Source organism: Archocentrus centrarchus, chromosome 10 (assembly GCF_007364275.1).
Source record: "Archocentrus centrarchus isolate MPI-CPG fArcCen1 chromosome 10, fArcCen1, whole genome shotgun sequence".
Classification (NCBI taxonomy): Eukaryota; Metazoa; Chordata; class Actinopteri; order Cichliformes; family Cichlidae; genus Archocentrus; species Archocentrus centrarchus.
The window spans coordinates 18616857-18634393 of NC_044355.1; the positions used below are offsets into that span (position 1 = coordinate 18616857).

A 17537-nucleotide genomic window follows, 5' to 3' on the forward strand; every position below is an offset into this window, starting at 1 on the left:
CAAATAAATCTGCTTTTCTTGTAATGGCATGAAAAATATAACACACCTTCTACATATATTTTTGGTGTTTGTGTAGTCGCTTTGACATCAACGCACCTTGTCAACAGCGACATAGCTGATATAAACTGACCATGCCTTAAGTTTAAAAATACTGAGTTCTTGGTGCTGTGCTCTTGTTTTTCACAGCCAGGCATTTTTTGCAGTCTCCCATTTGCACTGATTGAGATGTTTCTGAATTCGAGGCACATATGCTTCAGCAGTCATTCGAATCAGTGCTGCAGTTGGACCCCACATGGCACAATGTACTGTACAGTGGTTAGAGTGAGTACACGTCCAGCTAATTCTGAGAGCGTATGGGACAAAAGGAGTGAGGATTTAAGAAGTGGATGACTTCTTTGGATGGAAATATACTTGTTGCACAATTTATGTACAAATAAAATTTAATAGAATTATTTTTTCCCAAAACATGTTTTGTCTTTTTATTCTATCATGTTTGGAGCCAACATAAAGGACGTTAGGGGGCAGTAGATAATTGGATTATTGTGACACCTAGTGGCTGATTTCAATATAATGCTCATTGCATGGACATAGTCCAGTTTGGGTTCGTTAATAAGAGATACTGGTGCACATACGCCTAAATTTCGCGCTTGGGGAGGAAAATGTGCTTTTCCTATAAACTTTATCGTAGCTGTATGTAACCGAATTACAAATTAAGCATAAGTAGATCTGTGCGTGGATCTGTGAAAACGTTGCACACGAAGCTAAAGTAAACTAGAAAGTTTTGATAGCTGTACGCTGACTTGTTGCACAAGAGTTTGCGCGTCTTTGTCGTTCCGCCTTGAAAGGTGAGGGCGCTCCTTCCAGTCCAAGGATGCTTTCTCACACACTGTCTGACCCCCACATCGACAAGCCACTTCCTCTTTGTCTAATTTCATGGCGATCGGGAGAGAGGGAACACCGCCGACGCACGCACACTATTTGAGCACTCCTCAAAGAGTTTATTCGGGGTAAATAATCATCATTTCTCCTCACGAGATTCGCTTGTTAGTTTACAAAGTAGATGTGGCTGAAATCAAGCATACGGGCGACTGAGCCTTCCCCGAAGAATTAATAATTTTGAAGCTTCTGGGTCAGATATTTCACATTGTAGCGCTGCTCGCTGATAACAGATCGGACGAAATGGGCTCCCCCTCCGCTCTCATCTCTCCCACACACTCAGCTGCACGCTAGTTATCGGCGATAGCTAGCTAACGTTAGCGACGCTTCAAACGCCTCATATTGTGGACGAGGGTTACAGCAACACTCTTCACAAGTTAATGCGAAGTAAATAACAACAAAAACTATGTGTTTTCAAGGTTTGGCTAGAATTTGTAGTTTCCATTAAAATGTTAGAGGGTCTTCAAGTGTTTCTGTTTGGGTTAGCTAGCCGCCGTCGCGCAGCTAGCTGTCGTGCTATGTGTTTAGTTAGCGATAGCTCGTTTTAGGATTCAAAAGTTAATTGTAGCTAACTAACTCGGATTGGACTGGACTGAATGTCGGCTGCGTATATGAGCCAATAACTGTAATGTTTGCATTGAACTGGTAAATAGTGTCCTCCATTCATTGCGAGTGCCCGGTGTTTCTGGATAGAGTGGAAACGGGTGAGCTAGCACTGTAAGCTAACTAGTAAATTAACGGTAACTTGGATGCTAACCAGAGGCTTCCTTACCGTTACGTATTTTAACCAAAAAGTTATTAAGAATGTCCTCTCGTACGGTTTAATTGTACTCTGTGTATAAGTTGTTGTTGTAAAGTTGAGAAAGTTGAAAACCATGAACCTAACAGGTTTAACCGTGAGGAAAAATGAAACTTTTTATGAGTTATACAGAGCAGTTTACCTTTATCAAAACACTTCTGCCAACAGGTGATGTCTGTATCGTTTTAATTGCTGTGCTGTGTTATGAATTGGCAAAGTTTTATTCGCATAGTTCCGTTTTTTTTTTTTGTTTTTTTTAACGAGCCACCTGCAGTGTTACTGTCTAGCATTGTTATCACCTGAAGTAATTTTATCTCTGCTTTGTTTACAGTGTAAACTAAGTTGTGTACCTGACTGGTGCAACCGACGCTGTTCTCTAGGTGAGTGTCTGTCTGAAGCCTAAAGCTGTACTAATGAAACTTTAGAATGGGTTTTTCTGGGTATAACTGCACAAACACTCATATAAACAGCGCTGTAATTTATTAGCTTTTCACCATTTTGCATTACTTTTCCTTAGGGACACTAGGTTATTCAGGTGTCAGCATTAGGATGCATTAAAAATTGATCTTTTAATTTATGGCTGAATTATCCCCATTTGTGTGCAGGTGAAAATACGTGGACATCATTAAAGGGCCCCTGCCAGCACTTGGATCCGTTCTTCTGTGTCCCCGGGTTTAGACTGCTTGGTTTATGGCTCAGATGGACAAGCACAAACAGATCAAGCGGCAGAGACTGGACCGCATTTGTGAGGGTGAGACTTCAGAAATACTCCTATGTGTAAATCTAAAATCATATGTTGTAATAAAACTCATTTGTGTCATGATGTGCCTTTGCTTGTAATCATACAGTTTCTTATGATCTAATCTTTAATACCTGATTGCAGAAGAGATTTGCTTTATGCTGTGTCCTCATGTGAAAACCACCTTTTAAGCTGTGGCTCACAAGGGTTTTAACTGTGGAGGCGGACAGTAGAAGAGAAATTGAAATGTCAGTCAGAATCTGCAAATGCATAGTCATGGTGAAATTGATTTTTAGGGTAATAACGATAACAGAAAATAGGTGAACTTGCATCTTTTTAGCAAATGCATTTGGAGCTGTTAAACTGTAGATTTCTAGAAGATATACAATTTTGAGTGGTTGCAGAGTGAAGGGCTGATGAAGGAGATGAGACATAATGGTGCGCTAAAATGGAGGGAAGCGTCTGGAAGAGTCTCAGGAGACGGGTGAAAGGGAGATAGGACAAGGTGAAGGGTCGTGGCCACAGCTACAGGGAAATTGGCCAGCTGTCTCTTTAAAAAAGGACAACAGCCCCAAACCGCCCTCTGCCTCAGCTTGGGCTATGCTAATGAGGTTAGTGCTGGTTGGCTGGCTCTCAATAGAGTCGCCCAGTGATTGGAGGCAGGCTGTGGGGGAGGGGCTGGGCGTGGATGACAGCTGGGATCCAGTCAGCCAAGAGCAGGCTAACAGAGAGAGAGGGAGGAAAAAAAACGAGCAATAGAGGGAGAGCAAGGCGAGGGTAGAGAGAGAGGAAGACAGGCTGACAGACTTCATAATGCAAGGTTAGCCCCGGTGCTCATGTGTTTTCTATATCGGCATGTGTTTTTGAAATTTGTGAACTGTGGGAGGGGGGAGGGGATCTAGGGTCTGGGTGTGGTGCCAGCTATGTGTGTGCAGTTTCCCTTTTTTATGTTTAGCCTGTACTGGTGTTGTCGCAGGCGCTAAGAAGGAACTGAATAATCGTGTGTGTGTGTGTGTGTGTGTATGTGGGTCTCACTGTGTCTGGGTGGAGTACTGCTGCTTGCTGCATTATCATCGCTCGCTGCCCCTCCCCCCTCACCTCTTACTCTAACTACAGCCAGAGGGGGAGAGGAGTGGAGGAGGGAGTAAGGGGAAAGAAAGGGAGAGGGAGGGCGAATGAATGAATCACTGAATGAATTGCATTGTGTGTGCAGCCACGCTCGCTCGTTGTAGGCCTTGGGTATGCTGATGTCCTTTACTCAAATTGCTCTCTGTGTAGGCCTACTTGGATATATATTTTTACAGAGGAATTCTTTGTGACGCACCCATTTGGGTTTTTCTGCATAGTAAGAGTCTTTGTTTTTTGTTTTTTTTGTTTTTTAGCCCGTTTGCAGTCAGCATTACAGCATTCTTGAGCCATCTGCAGAAAATGTGAATCACACTGTTAAATGGTGTGCATCAGATTGAGTGTAACAGGCTTTATGTGTGTTTTTTCTGCTTTCTCTTTTGCTTATGTGCATTTCATCCATGCATTGAGATACGCTCAGACGTCAGAGGAAGCGTTAGCAAATATTTGTTTTCCACCCTCAGTTACCAGACCCCTTTTTTTTTTTTTTTTTTCCCCTCCTTCCTCAACAGTCTCACCATTACGCCCTGCCCTCGGTCCAAGTAAATGTTCCTACCTGATACACTCCCCACCATGGGGCAGGCACACACACCTGTCACCCAGCAGGGCTGAGATAGTGAGTACTGGTGCATGTGTGGAGTTAGTCCAAGCATGAAGACTGTAAAGTCGGTTTCACACGTTCACTGCAGCCCTGAGCTTTCCTAGAGGTTATGTCCATCTCTCGGACCAGGCATTAAGTGGACGTTACCTAGCTCAAACCCAGTGAAATGTGTGAATAGCGTCGGTAATTGTCCAGAGAATCCACAACAAGTGAGTGGGTGTCATGTGACCTGTTTCCTGCAGCCTCTACCAAAGTGGTAAATCTCCTGTTGTCTGTTAATCCCAAGAAATAATGTTGGATCTGATTCTCCTGAAAGATTTGTGCAGATTTCATGTGTGAAAACTAAAGTAAGCAGAGTAAAACACATTTTACTGATGTAACTCTTTTTGCAGAGATGGGGCATTTATTAATGCCAGACATTTAGTAGTCTGTACAAATACCAGTAGAATTACACGATTCTCAATTCCAAAGCAAAATGATTATCCCAAAGGTTGCTTTAAAACACTGCCATATATTTAAAATGTTAGCACAGCTTTTTGACAAGAGACAGACTGAAGTCTTAGGAGGGTTGCCAAGTAGCCTACTAATGTTACACTACGTTAACATCAGCATTTAATGTTAGCATTCCACACATTTCAGCCTGTGGAGCAAAGTTGATTTCACAGCGGCAGTGCTAGCTGTCTTAAACAAAACACGAATATGCATTTCAGGATAACGTAAGAAGGATAATGCTTTGACCTGCCTCTCGCCCTTTGGCAGTTGGGATACACTCCAGCCTCCCAGTGACCCTGAAAAAGGATAAGGGGAAAAAAATAGATAGATGGATGGATTGTGAATTGAAACTCACTCAACTTGAATTCTTTGAACAGATCAGGATGCTGGTCTTTTACGTGCTTTGCTTAACTGGAAGTATTTCCTCCCTTGGTCTGAAAAACATGATATCATCATTTGATTCTCTAAAGATAATATGTAATTATCATCCCTTGGTCACCCCTCTCAAATGCAAAGTACTTCTATAGCCGACTCTGCCTTTATTATCGAGTCGGGACATAGTTATTGCAGCAGCTGCACTAGTCACCATCTTCCATGTGTAGTTTTTCCTGTGCCTGTGGGCTTCTTTCTTCTTCTTCAGCATGCCAGGTTAGACTGGAACACTTAGAGCTGTATGCTGCCCTCTTCAGTTTTGGAAAAATTGCTGCTTTGGTATATACGCTGCCCACGGTACCTAAGAAAACAAGTACTATGACATTTTCAGAATCTTGGTATCAAAAGGTACTGTATGGATTCTGGTGACATCCTTATTGATGCCTCTGATTTGTGTCAATCATGCAACATTGGCCATAGTGCACATGAGCCAATTGTGCAGATGTTTGCTGGTGTGTGTGACTGAAGAAAGGGGTAGAGTGTGAAAAATAAGAAGCAGGGACTCTTCCAGACAGGAGAATTTAGGTCATGACTCAACCCCCCCACCCCCCCATCCCAACACCTCCCCCCAAAGACCCCACAGTTTTCTCCACCCTTCCCCCAGTCATCACCTCACCCCGGTTGCCCCCCCCCCGGTCTGCCTGTACAGTAGGCAGGCCAAGTTCCCAGAATTAACACTTAACTAAAAGCGTCTCCTTTATTAATCAGTCTGAGCTTCCCATTTTTGAGAAGTAGATTTGAGCAGGACATGATGGACCTGTAAACACTTGACAGTGTATAATGGTTACATGCTATCCTAAACAGAGCTGGAGTTCAGTGCCAGAAAGGCCAGATGGCTGGACACTCTCCATGCCCCATCGAAGATATGGTTACACATTGCTTTTGTAACCTTAAAACACTTGGTAGGAGTGCACACACTTATACACATCATCTTGATAGTTCCCTTGGGGTTCTGGTGTAAGTGTTGGAAAAAGGCAGTCATAAAAGTCTTGAGTTATTATTGTCCACTCCGGTTTAGCCATGTGTACAGGGGGATTTTTTTTTTTTTTTTGTCAGGGTATGATGACTTCCATCACGCTGGATAGTCCAGACATGGGAAATGGAGACTGTTGAGGGGGGGGTAAAAAGCTGCGTACCAAACAAGTGCTCATGCCTCTCTGGTAATTTGGTACATTTTACCTGGTTCTTGCTTCAGGTTTATTTCATGCACTTTTCTTCTTGGTGGACTCAGGTATCCGACCCCCAATCCTGAATGGGCCGATGCACCCTCGGCCTCTGGTGGCCCTGCTGGATGGACGCGATTGCACTGTGGAGATGCCCATCCTCAAAGATGTGGCCACTGTGGCTTTCTGCGATGCCCAGTCCACACAAGAGATTCACGAGAAGGTAGAGGAGACACAACCATACATGTTAAAAATTCGTGACGACATTGCCAAAGCAATCACCACCCTGAACTCACACACTCACCCACTCTAACTGTGTAATACCCACATCTCTCTGCAATATTATATTATTCATACTGAACAATCCCATCACCTCTATATTGTGCAATATCTAATTTTCATTCACCAAGTGCAACACTCACCCATCCCCATTTTTATATGTATATACTTACCTTTTTATTTTATGTTTTTATAATGTATATTTTTTTATACATTCTATTTTATTTTCTACAAAGGAGTATTAGGGCCACATTAAGAAAAAAAATGTAATTGTGCATTTTGAGAATAAAGTCAAAATTTTGAGAATAAAGTCGAAAATCTATTTCGAGAATAAAGTCAAAATTTCGAGAAAAAAGTTGAAATTCCGAGAAAAAAGTCAAAATGCTATTTTGAGACGAAAGTCAAAATGTGCAGATTTAAGTCGTTTCAAGTCAAACACCTGCCACACCATGTCTACTATAACCTCCAGAATGTCTTGTATTATGAGTTAGCGAAACTATACTATCAGTTTTAGTAACAAGGAACTTATCTCTCTTTTAGTACCCAAACACAATGTAGCGATAACTATGAGGATGGTAATGAGATGTGCAGAAAGCTGCATCGGCTCGGAAGGAAAACCACACAAACTGGCAATGGTTAGATGCAAGGATTTCGATGATTGCCCCTTCGTGCAGTACAGAGGGGATTTGCAGAATCACAAGTCACAATAAGGGGCTCGCCACACGGGGAGCGACATCGCTCACTCTCCATTTCCTATGGAACTTGTGCGATGAGGCCACAATCGCTTTGCACAAGTTCCATGAATGGAGAGGGAGTGATGTTGCTCCCAGTGTGTAGAGCCCCTAAGACAGCTGATCAAGTTGTTTCATCTACCCAAGGCATTTTGTAGTGGGTATAGCAGCTGTGGCTGTTATTTGACTTGAAATGACGACTTCGACTTTTTTCTCAAAATTTTGGCTTTATTCTCAAAATTCACTTTTTTTTTTTTTTTCTTTCTAAATGTGGCCCTAATACTCCGTCGTAATTTTCTGTATTTTCTTAGAAGTTTATTTTATATCTTTAGAAAGTGACTTTCTACTGCATGACAATGAACAGGAGTGGCCCTCCGGTCTCATTGTCCATCCTGTATAATGACAAAGCCATTCTGTTAAGATCTACAGTTTATTCCAAACACGCTGCCTTTGCTATTCTCTTGTTAATGCTCTCTTTTCCTGGGTCTGTAAATTTTAGTCCGTGTACCTGATCAAAAGCTGTCTACACAAGAGAACCGAGCAATTATAAAAATTCTGCTGCAGTGTTTCCCTCACTCAGATGGATGGCCCAGGCATATTAACAAGCACATTTTAGTGTATTTTTGAATTTCTTTTTTTTTTCCTCCTTTTTTTTTGAAGGTTCATTTGCTGCTAACTAGTTATCTCCAACCTTCGTGTCTCGTGTTTTTCTTGCTGGTGAGGTTCCTGTTGTAGTGGTCAACGCTATCATTCACCTGCTTCCTAAGAGAGGATCCTGTCCCATGGTTGGACAGACTCCAGCTACACCATCCTGGGCTGCAGTTGGAGATTGTTAGTCCTCCCTCTGGTTTGAAAATCCATTAAAAACAGGAGAATCACTCTTAACAGAACCTGCAGCAGATGGAGAAGCAGTTCATGTACTACCAACACAAACTCACTCAGGACTACAGTCACCAGCTGCAGCCTAAGAGAGTGGAGATGGATTCAGTTGATGATTAGTTGATTTTATTTATTAATTTTTGCTCCATTATTTGTTGTAAAATACTTAGCAAATAGAAGATTTGCAGAGAACAGCTGTATTATTTGATAATTTATTCAAGAAAGTGTGCCACACATATGTGCACCTCTGTCACAAATCGACTCTAAATCTGTGGGAAAGACTGAATGTTAAGACTGAATGTTAAGTGCAGTCAACTGAGATGAACACTGAGGCGATCTAATGCCTATCTGTCTCCTGTAGGTGCTAAATGAGGCAGTGGCTGCTCTGTTGTACCACACTATCACTCTATCCAGAGATGACTTGGAAAAGTTTAAAGGCCTACGAGTAATTGTCAGGATCGGCTCCGGCTTCGACAACGTTGATGTCAAAGCAGCCGCAGAGCTGGGTGAGAGGATTAAATTTCTACCATATTTTCAAAGGCGTGTATGTGTCATCCTGTGACACATACAGTAAAACAACATACAGCTTAGTTAATGTTTCTTTCCTCCATTCTGCCCTTAATTCAGGCATCGCTGTGTGTAACGTGCCAGCGGCTTCAGTGGAGGAGACAGCCGATACTTCGCTATGTCTGATTCTCAACCTGTACAGGCGAGTCACCTGGATGCATCAAGCCTTAAGGGAAGGAACCCGTGCTTCTAGTGTGGAGCAGATCAGGGAGGTGGCCGGTGGTGCCGCTCGTATCCGGGGCGAGACGCTGGGCATTATCGGTCTAGGTGAGTAAAGAGCATGGTGGGAGGGAAACATTAAAGGAAAACTGACAGATTTGAAAGTGAGACTGCACCACCAATGGCTGTTTATATTCTTCACCTCTCGTCCTTCCTTCCAGGGCGTGTTGGCCAAGCGGTGGCTCTGCGGGCAAAGGCCTTTGGTTTTGGTGTGATCTTTTACGACCCTTACCTGCCCGATGGTGTGGAGCGCTCCCTCGGCCTGCAGAGAATGGCCACTCTGCAGGACTTACTCATCCACTCTGACTGTGTGTCCCTGCACTGCAGCCTCAACGAGCACAACCACCATCTCATTAATGATTTCACCATCAAACAGGTGTGTGAATGGACTCCAAATATGCAAAACAAAGTTAGCTTCATGTTTTGTGCCATTAATTTAAGTGTTTAGAATAGATTGTGTCTAGATTACTTCAGATATGACTGCATACTTCTCTGAATGTTATCTTGCATCATTTGGTTCAGTTAGGTTATTTAAATTTAGATGCATTGATCATATCCATATCATTTGACATTTCTTAATAAAACCGATTCAGTGACATCTGAGGACCCCTTCTTGACTAATTCTTCCCCATTACTGTTTGAGGATGAAAGAGCTGTGTGTCTGCAGGGAGATTTAATTGCATTAATTGTAGATTGTTGTGGTGTAAATGATATAAATTCAATGTAATCATTGTCTGGCATCAGCTAAGTAAACTGCTGCTTTAGCACACAAGACGTATTTGCTGGTGTTTTGTAAATAAGACTTTGAAAAAGAATCAGTATTTTTATCTGCCAGACATTTCAGGCATTTGCAGCTTTGCCTGAACCAAACCTTGCAATTGTTTGACTGTGTATTAATCAGAAGAACTGAATGGTGCTAAATTATGTTAGTCTGTACCATATTTTGCTGCAGATTGAAATTCTCAGTCTGTCGTAGCAAGGTCTGCTCCACATTGTTGAATCATATGGTTAATGACACAGATGCGTCAAGGAGCCTTCCTGGTGAACACATCTAGAGGAGGTCTGGTGGATGAGAAAGCACTGGCTCAGGCCCTAAAGGAAGGTCGGATACGAGGCGCCGCCCTGGACGTCCATGAGACAGAACCCTTCAGGTAACCCTGATGAATTAGGCTTCCACTGGCCCACACGCACTCATACATAAGCATGGTGCAAAACCTCAGTACTCCTGTCTGTAACAGCCTTACCCTCTACTCGACAGTTTTTCAACAGGCCCTCTGAAGGACGCACCCAACCTGATCTGTACCCCGCACACATCTTGGTACAGTGAGCAGGCCTCTGTCGAGGCTCGTGAAGAAGCAGCCAGAGAAGTGCGCCGGGCCATCACTGGTAAGATGTTTACACTCATCTTATTAGATCGAGCCCCTTCTTTCACTGCTTTGAACTCAGTATGTGACACACCTCACTTTTTTAGCAACTGTCACTTTTCTTATGACAGTTTGAATGAGTTCAGAACAACTGCATAATTAGGGCGCCAGAACTGGAGTCTAGTACTGGATTTTTTAAATTTATTTATTTTATTTTTTGTTTTTAAGATGAGAGAACATTTTAAAGAGTAAAATACAAAAAAAAAAATCAATCTGGGCATTTTTCTGAGAATAGAAATGTTGAATATTTTCAAATTTCCTCAAAAATGTGAAAACAAAATAACTACTAGCAAATGTACAAGTGCTGGACATAAAATTAGAATATCACGAAAAAGTTGATTTTATTTCAGTAATTCCATTCAAAAAGTAAAACTTGTATATTATATTCATTCATTACACACAGATTGATATATTTCAAATGTTTCTTTCTTTTAATTTTGATGATTATAACTGACAACTAATGAAAAGCCCAAATTCAGTGTCTCAGAAAATTAGAATATTACTTAAGACCAATACAAAAAAAGGATTTTTAGAAATGTTGGCCAATTGAAAAGTATGAACATGAAAAATATGAGCATCTACAGCACTCAATACTTAGTTGAGGCTCCTTTTTCCTGGATTACCGCAGCAATGGAGTTGATCAGTCTGTGGCACTGCTCAGGTGTTATGAGAGCCCAGGTTGCTCTGATAGTGGCCTTCAGCTCCTCTGAATTGTTGGGTCTGGTGTATCGCATCTTCCTTTTCACAATAGCCCAAAGACTTTCTATGGGGTTAAGATCAGGTGAGTTTGCTGGCCACTTAACAGGGATACCATGGTCCTTAAACCAGGGACTGGTAGCTTTGGCACTGTGTGCAGGTGCCAAGTCCTGTTGGAAGATGAAATCTGCATCTCCATAAAGTTGGACAGCAGCAGGAAGCATGAAGTGCTCTAAAACTTCCTGGTAGACGCGTTGACTTTGGACCTCAGAAAACACAGTGAACCAACACCAGCAGATGACGTGGCATCCCAAACAGTCACTGACTGTGGAAACTTTACACTGGACCTCAAGCAATGTGGATTCTGTGCTTCTCCTCTCTTCCTCCAGACTCTGGGACTTTGATTTCCAAAAGAAATGCAAAATTTACTTTGATCAGAGAACATAACTTTGGAGCACTCAGCAGCAGTCCAGTCCTTTTTGTCTTTAGCCCAGGCGAGACGCTTCTGACGCTGTTACTTGTTCAAGAGTGGCTTGACACAAGGACTGCGACAGCTGAAACCCATGTCTGCATACATCTGTGCGTGGTGGTTCTTGAAGCACTGACTCCAGCTGCAATCTACTCTTTGTGAATCTCCCCCACATTTTTGAATGGCTTTGGTTTCACAATCCTCTCCAGGGTGCAGTTATCCCTATTGCTTGTACACTTTTTTCTACCACATCTTTTCCTTCCTTTCGCCTCTCTATTAATGTGCTTGGACACAGAGCTTTCCGTGTCTTGCCCTCCTTGTGCAAGGTGGCAAAGGTCGTCTTTTGGACAACTGTCAAGTCAGCAGTCTTCCCCATGATTGTGTAGCCTACTGAACTAGACTGAGAGACCATTTAAAGGCCTTTGCAGGTGTTTGGAGTTAATTAGCTGATTAGAGTGTGGCACCAGGTGTCTTCAATATGGAACCTTTTCACAATATTCAAATTTTCTGAGATACTGAATTTGGGCTTTTCATTAGTTGTCAGTTATAATCATCAAAATTAAAAGAAACAAACATATGAAATATATCACTCTGTGTGTAATGAATGAATATAATATACAAGTTTCACTTTTTGAATGGAATTACTGAAATAAATCAACTTTTTCATGATATTCTAATTTTATGACCGGCACCTGTATATCTGAATAGTTCAATATGTGGGTCAGGCCCTTTTAACAAGAATATATAGACTTCATTATATTACAGTCTCACATTCTCTGTGGCCATGCTATTGCTGTTTTGGCTTATACAGTAATCCCTCACTTATCGCGGGTGTTAGGTTCCAGGACCACCCGCGATAAGTGAAAATCCACGAAGTAGGGACACTATATTTATTTTAATATTTATACATTATTTTAGTAGTTATACACTATTTTAAGTTTTTATAAACCCTCCCCACACACTTATACACAAAATATATACATTACTGTACAACACTTACTACGGGTGTGAAGAACAAGTATCGCAAAAACCCGCGAAACAGCGAAAATACTGCAATAACTATTTTACACTAATATTGATTGAAAACCTGCGAAACAGCAAGTTTGCGACAAGCGAAGTAGCGAGGGATTACTGTATTGTTATAACATTAAACCAGAACTGTATTAGGTAGGCGAATAAAGAAGCTGTCAGTTATGTTTGACAGTGTACCTTTGTGCTTTGTTTACTCTAGGGCGTATCCCCGACAGTCTGAAGAACTGTGTTAATAAGGAGTATCTAATGGCAGCCTCTCAGTGGCCTGGTATGGAGGCAGCTACTGTTCACCCAGAACTTAATGGAGCCACCTACAGGTGAGAGGAATGTAAAATTGTCTGGTGTTACCCCAGTGTTTCTGAGGCTGAATTTAGCAGATCTGATTTTGCTGTGTTTTGGTCTGTTTCAGATTTCCTCCAGGGCTGATCAACGTTGCAGCAGCAGGTGGCCTCCCAGGAGCTGCCGCAGGTGTTGAAAGCTTGGTTCCAGGAACCCTGGCACACGGCATCGCCCCTGTGTCCCACCCCCCTCACGCCCCATCCCCAGGGCAGCCTACTAAGGCCGAAGCCGACAGAGACATCCCTTCCGACCAATAGCCCCCCCCACCACCATCAGCACATTCCGTCATCTCTGGAAACCAACCCCTGCCTCCCAGGATCAGACACAACCCAACCCTCCAGTACATCGGCAGCACCAGCTTGACCTGACGTGGCTCTACAGTCTTTTCTCAGATCACATAACCAGCCCAGGAGTGACCTGTCCACACCACAACAAATCCTCTCCCTCCAGAACACACCTTTGCCTCCATCCTCATCTCACCCATCATCCCCTCTTCTCCTTCACTCCCCCACTACGTCAGCAATAACTGTTCTCAAGGATTCAGTGATTGGATTGGATTATTACCTTAGTTGGTTGTTGTTTTAATGGAAAGTTGATCTGTTCTGGTTCTAGGTGTTAATGTTTGTTTAAAAAAGAGAAAAAGGAAAAAAAAAAGCATTTCTGACACGAGGCTTTACAGTCTGCCTCCTGCAGTCCTCCTCTGACCACTAGAGGCACAGACACAGAAAAGTTGAAGCCCCACTTTTGTACATTAATGGCTCATGTTACTGCTCTTTTCCTCGTTTCTTTTCTTCTTTTTCTTATCCTTACCATACTGCTCATGATTGGGGCAGGGATGTGTACTGAAGTAAAACATGAAAACAGGACAGAATCACAAGCAGTACATCATCTTCTCCCTACCAAGTATCTAGTTAACCCTTTAGCCCACTTTGGCTCTTGTCTCTCCCTGGCACTATCAGCTTGCTCAGCAGAGGGATCCATAATGTTGTCAGTGTGGAGCTCTCTGACTTTCATGGTGTGTTTTATCTGCTAAGCTCATCTGTGAGTATTAAACCCAATATCCTTTGTCAACTTTCACTCCTGTGATTGTCTAGTTTTAGGACAGTGATCCCTGTATTTACACATGCTTTTTCCCCTTTTGGATTGTTATGTCATGAGATAAAAGCTCTGAGCATCATATCAGAGAGATACCTGCATGTCCTGGTATGAATTTCTATCTCTTGTGTGTACTTGAGGTCCTGTGCTCCTGGTGTCCACAAGGACTTGAATGCAGCAGTTTTTTTGTTTATTTTTGTTTGTTTGTTTTGTTTTGTTCCCCCCACCCGGCTGGCAAACCAGCAGCATTTCAGCAGAGGGCGCTGTCTGGCTGCTCAGAGCAGAGGGAGCTGCCTGCGGCTTATTTCAGTTACAGGTAACTTAGTGATGAAGAACATGATCACACACTGCCGATGTTCAAAACGCATGAGGGGGTGACCAGGGATAGATTTACCGCCTTATTGTTAAGATCACACCATACTCACTCACCCACCCCCCCACTCTTCTCCCACTGTCATACTCCACCCTAAACATTGCTCATGCAGCCACCAATTCCTCAAAGTGCAAGGGGACGGTAGAGATTAGATTCTCCGTAGGAGCAAATGGGACAGTGTTCGTGCATGCTGGCTCATTAGTGACAGTGGTGTGCGTGTGTGCGTGCGTGTGTGTGTGTGTGTGTGTGATTGTGTGGGTTTGTGTGTGAGTGTGTTTGTATGTTCCCTCACCCTTATAACAAGCTGTTGTCGTTCCAAAGGAATAGTCCCTAGGAGTAACTCTTAAACGCTCTTGCCCTGGTGTCAAGGGAACACCTTTCTAGTACCTCAGTAACAGATATTGAATGTACCGTGCATACCCTTTTATTTTTTTGTACAGATTTTCTAGATGCATCTTTACTATTCTTTACTATAAGGGTTGTAAAATTGTAGCAGTAATGATACAATTTAAAAATAAAAAAAAAAGCCCCATGAAATAATTTGACAAAATCTTTGTAGGTTCAATAAGGTCAATAAATACTCAGGCATTAAAATCAATGCGTATCTCTTTGCCTTTACCTTTTTATTTCCTCGTGGAAGATTTCAGCACAGACTTCAGACTGTAGTTGATGTGTTTAAATCCCAATCCTTACTGGCTAATGAAAAATGAAAAGAAAAAAAAAAAAACAGGCGGTCGTTGTGATCTGCTAGTTTTCTTTTACTAGAACAGTAGTAGTAGATGCAGTTTTGTTATTCACTTAATCCCCTTTCATCGTCAAGCTGCTCTATCTATAGTGCATGTGAGGTAATTTTTAAGGGGAAATACTATTGCCCCCTCCTACCATACCCCACCAAGTGTTTCCAACCCGAGTTGCCATGTTTGTCGTGGTCAGTTTCCAGTGATGTACAGTTTTCCCCTCAGAGTCTATGACAGACATGGAGCATGTCGGTGTCCCGAGATGTTAGGCTCCTCTGTCATGTGATGAGTATATATTTTTAATAAATAACCCCCATAGTTTGGATTATGAGCATAATAGTAATCTTAAATTTTTGCTGTTTGATGATGATGATGATGATGATGATTATATATCTATTTTTCTTTTCAGTTCATCGGTGCACTGTTATGAAAACCATTGTTTCATTTTAATGGATATGCTGTCTGTGTTCTACATGTTGTACTGAAACATTTCAGAGATCAAGAGATCCCTCTTCCACCCTGCCCCATCCCCCCCCCCCTTATTTAAAAATTCGTCTTATCCCACCACCTCTCCCCTCCAGCTGATATCCTGTTGGCCTTACTTACTCTCTCCCCGTAACAGTAGCTGTTAGAGAAATTCGCCATGGAACCACTCACTGCCTTAATACAGTTGACCACAGCAGGTGAAGTCAGGAGACGCACCCAGCCGAAAAAGAAAAGAAAAGCTCAGGCCACATTCATGGCCTCACCGCAGAAAGCTCCTCACACCCCAGCAAGTCTGCTGCACTTTGTGTTTCTTTGTCAGTAATGAACCACATTTAGCCTTGCGTGAACACTTTTAGCTCATTCTGCAGCACATAAATCCTGTGCTGTACAGCATTATTTTTTATATATTATTTTTTGCTCCCTGATATTTTTTGTGTGTGTGTGTGTGTGTATATATATATATATATATATATATATATATATATATATATATATATATATATATATATATATATATATATATATATAATTAGTTCATATTAGCTGGGCAGTGTATACGTGTGCTGGCTAACAGATAAGCACAGTGCATACACTCACAGCTGATATTTCACTCTTGGGTGTGAGACTGCCCCGCCCACCCTCACCACTCTGCAGCTCTTAAAAGTGTCAGAGCCAGAGCCCCGGTGTGACTGGTAGGGGGAGGACATAGCGGACACTGGTGTGGTCTGTTGACAAAAAAGAAAACAGAAAATTATGGTGAGAGTTGGTCACTTTTTCTCTCTCAGGGTTCAAAATGCACACATATCCTCCAGCAGTCGCCCTCTGTCTCTTGTCCCTCATCCCAGGTTTTCTGCCCCGATAATGTAGAACAGCCTCCTGCATTTTTTTTTCTTTCTTTCTTTTTTTTTTTTTTCATAGAAACCGCTCTCTCCTCAATCCCTTTGTGCACAGGTCTGAACCACCCCCACCCCCCCTTTACTCTTCTGTTTTGCTTTCTTTTGGCACTGACATCTAACCATCTAACAAGGAATGAATGAATGAATGCTTGAAAGTGACTGTGTATAATGTTAAAATTGGGAAATGTATTTTTACAACATGTGAACATTTTTCTTTCCACTCACATTCGTTGTGACTTGATTTTTTTTTTTTCTTTCACCAGACTGCAAAAACAAACAACAAAAAAAATATTAAAAAAAATTTCCTGTAACTAGGCTCTTAAGCTTTATTTTTTTGTTTTGTTTACTTTTTTATTAGAAACAATCATGTTTGTGATGGTAACTTCCAATGGTAAACTCCACACCGTATTTTAATAAAACCTTAAAAAATTAAACTCTCACTCCTTCCTTTCTATTTGTAAGCTCATACCAGACATCCTGCTGAGTACTGAACCTTTAACACTGCCGGTGGAAAAAAGAAAGGGTCTGTGCTTCATTAATAGTGGTTAGTAAACTAGTGACGATTAATTGCCAGTTGCATTATGTTGACAGTCAGCATGTTGAAGACATGGAGCAGTTTACAGAACTTATGACATAAAATTGTTTACTACCACACTTTAGCTGATCTTTTATGTGGCAAGAGTGGCTTATGCAGTTCCAGGATGGCCACAGGTTTACAAGTGGGCAAAATAGGTGGGGAATACAGGAAAGGGGGCTTCTATGTGGACCCACAGGGCTAAGGAGGGTGGGAGAAATACTGGCTCCAAAATTGTTTCCACATGCACGTAACCAGGAGACTTCTTTTAAAGTGAAGCAGAGATTGTTTTTGACTCTGATGTTTTAATTTTACAGTACTGTGCAAAAGTCTGGAGCCACCCGTCATTTCTTTGTATTTTGCTTCCAAGCAGCCAGACTTTCTTGTCATTTTTTTAAAGTGGTCTTGAGCAATAGTTCTCCAGGCTTTCTGAAGGTCTTTCATAGTTTTTCTT

At 42.0% G+C, this 17537-nt stretch overlaps 1 protein-coding gene across 4 annotated transcripts; it reads left to right on the forward strand.

Annotated features, from left to right (window-relative positions):
• Nucleotides 1–885: 885 nt before the first annotated feature.
• On the forward strand, nt 886–16051 carry ctbp1l (C-terminal binding protein 1-like). 4 transcript variants are annotated; one of them, XM_030739448.1, is made up of 11 exons: nt 886–1007; nt 2067–2115; nt 2341–2486; nt 6356–6510; nt 8538–8682; nt 8804–9010; nt 9124–9338; nt 9983–10113; nt 10221–10348; nt 12783–12900; nt 12993–16051. In XM_030739448.1, exons 3-11 carry the CDS (start codon nt 2426–2428, stop codon nt 13177–13179), a joined length of 1347 nt encoding a protein of 448 aa, XP_030595308.1. In that variant the 5' UTR covers nt 886–1007; nt 2067–2115; nt 2341–2425; the 3' UTR covers nt 13180–16051. The 4 variants fall into 4 exon arrangements, with proteins under 4 accessions (XP_030595308.1, XP_030595309.1, XP_030595310.1 ...); XM_030739449.1 differs by lacking the exon at nt 886–1007 and adding an exon at nt 1189–1323; XM_030739450.1 differs by lacking the exon at nt 886–1007 and adding an exon at nt 1709–1903.
• The last annotated feature ends 1486 nt before the right edge of the window (nt 16052–17537 follow it).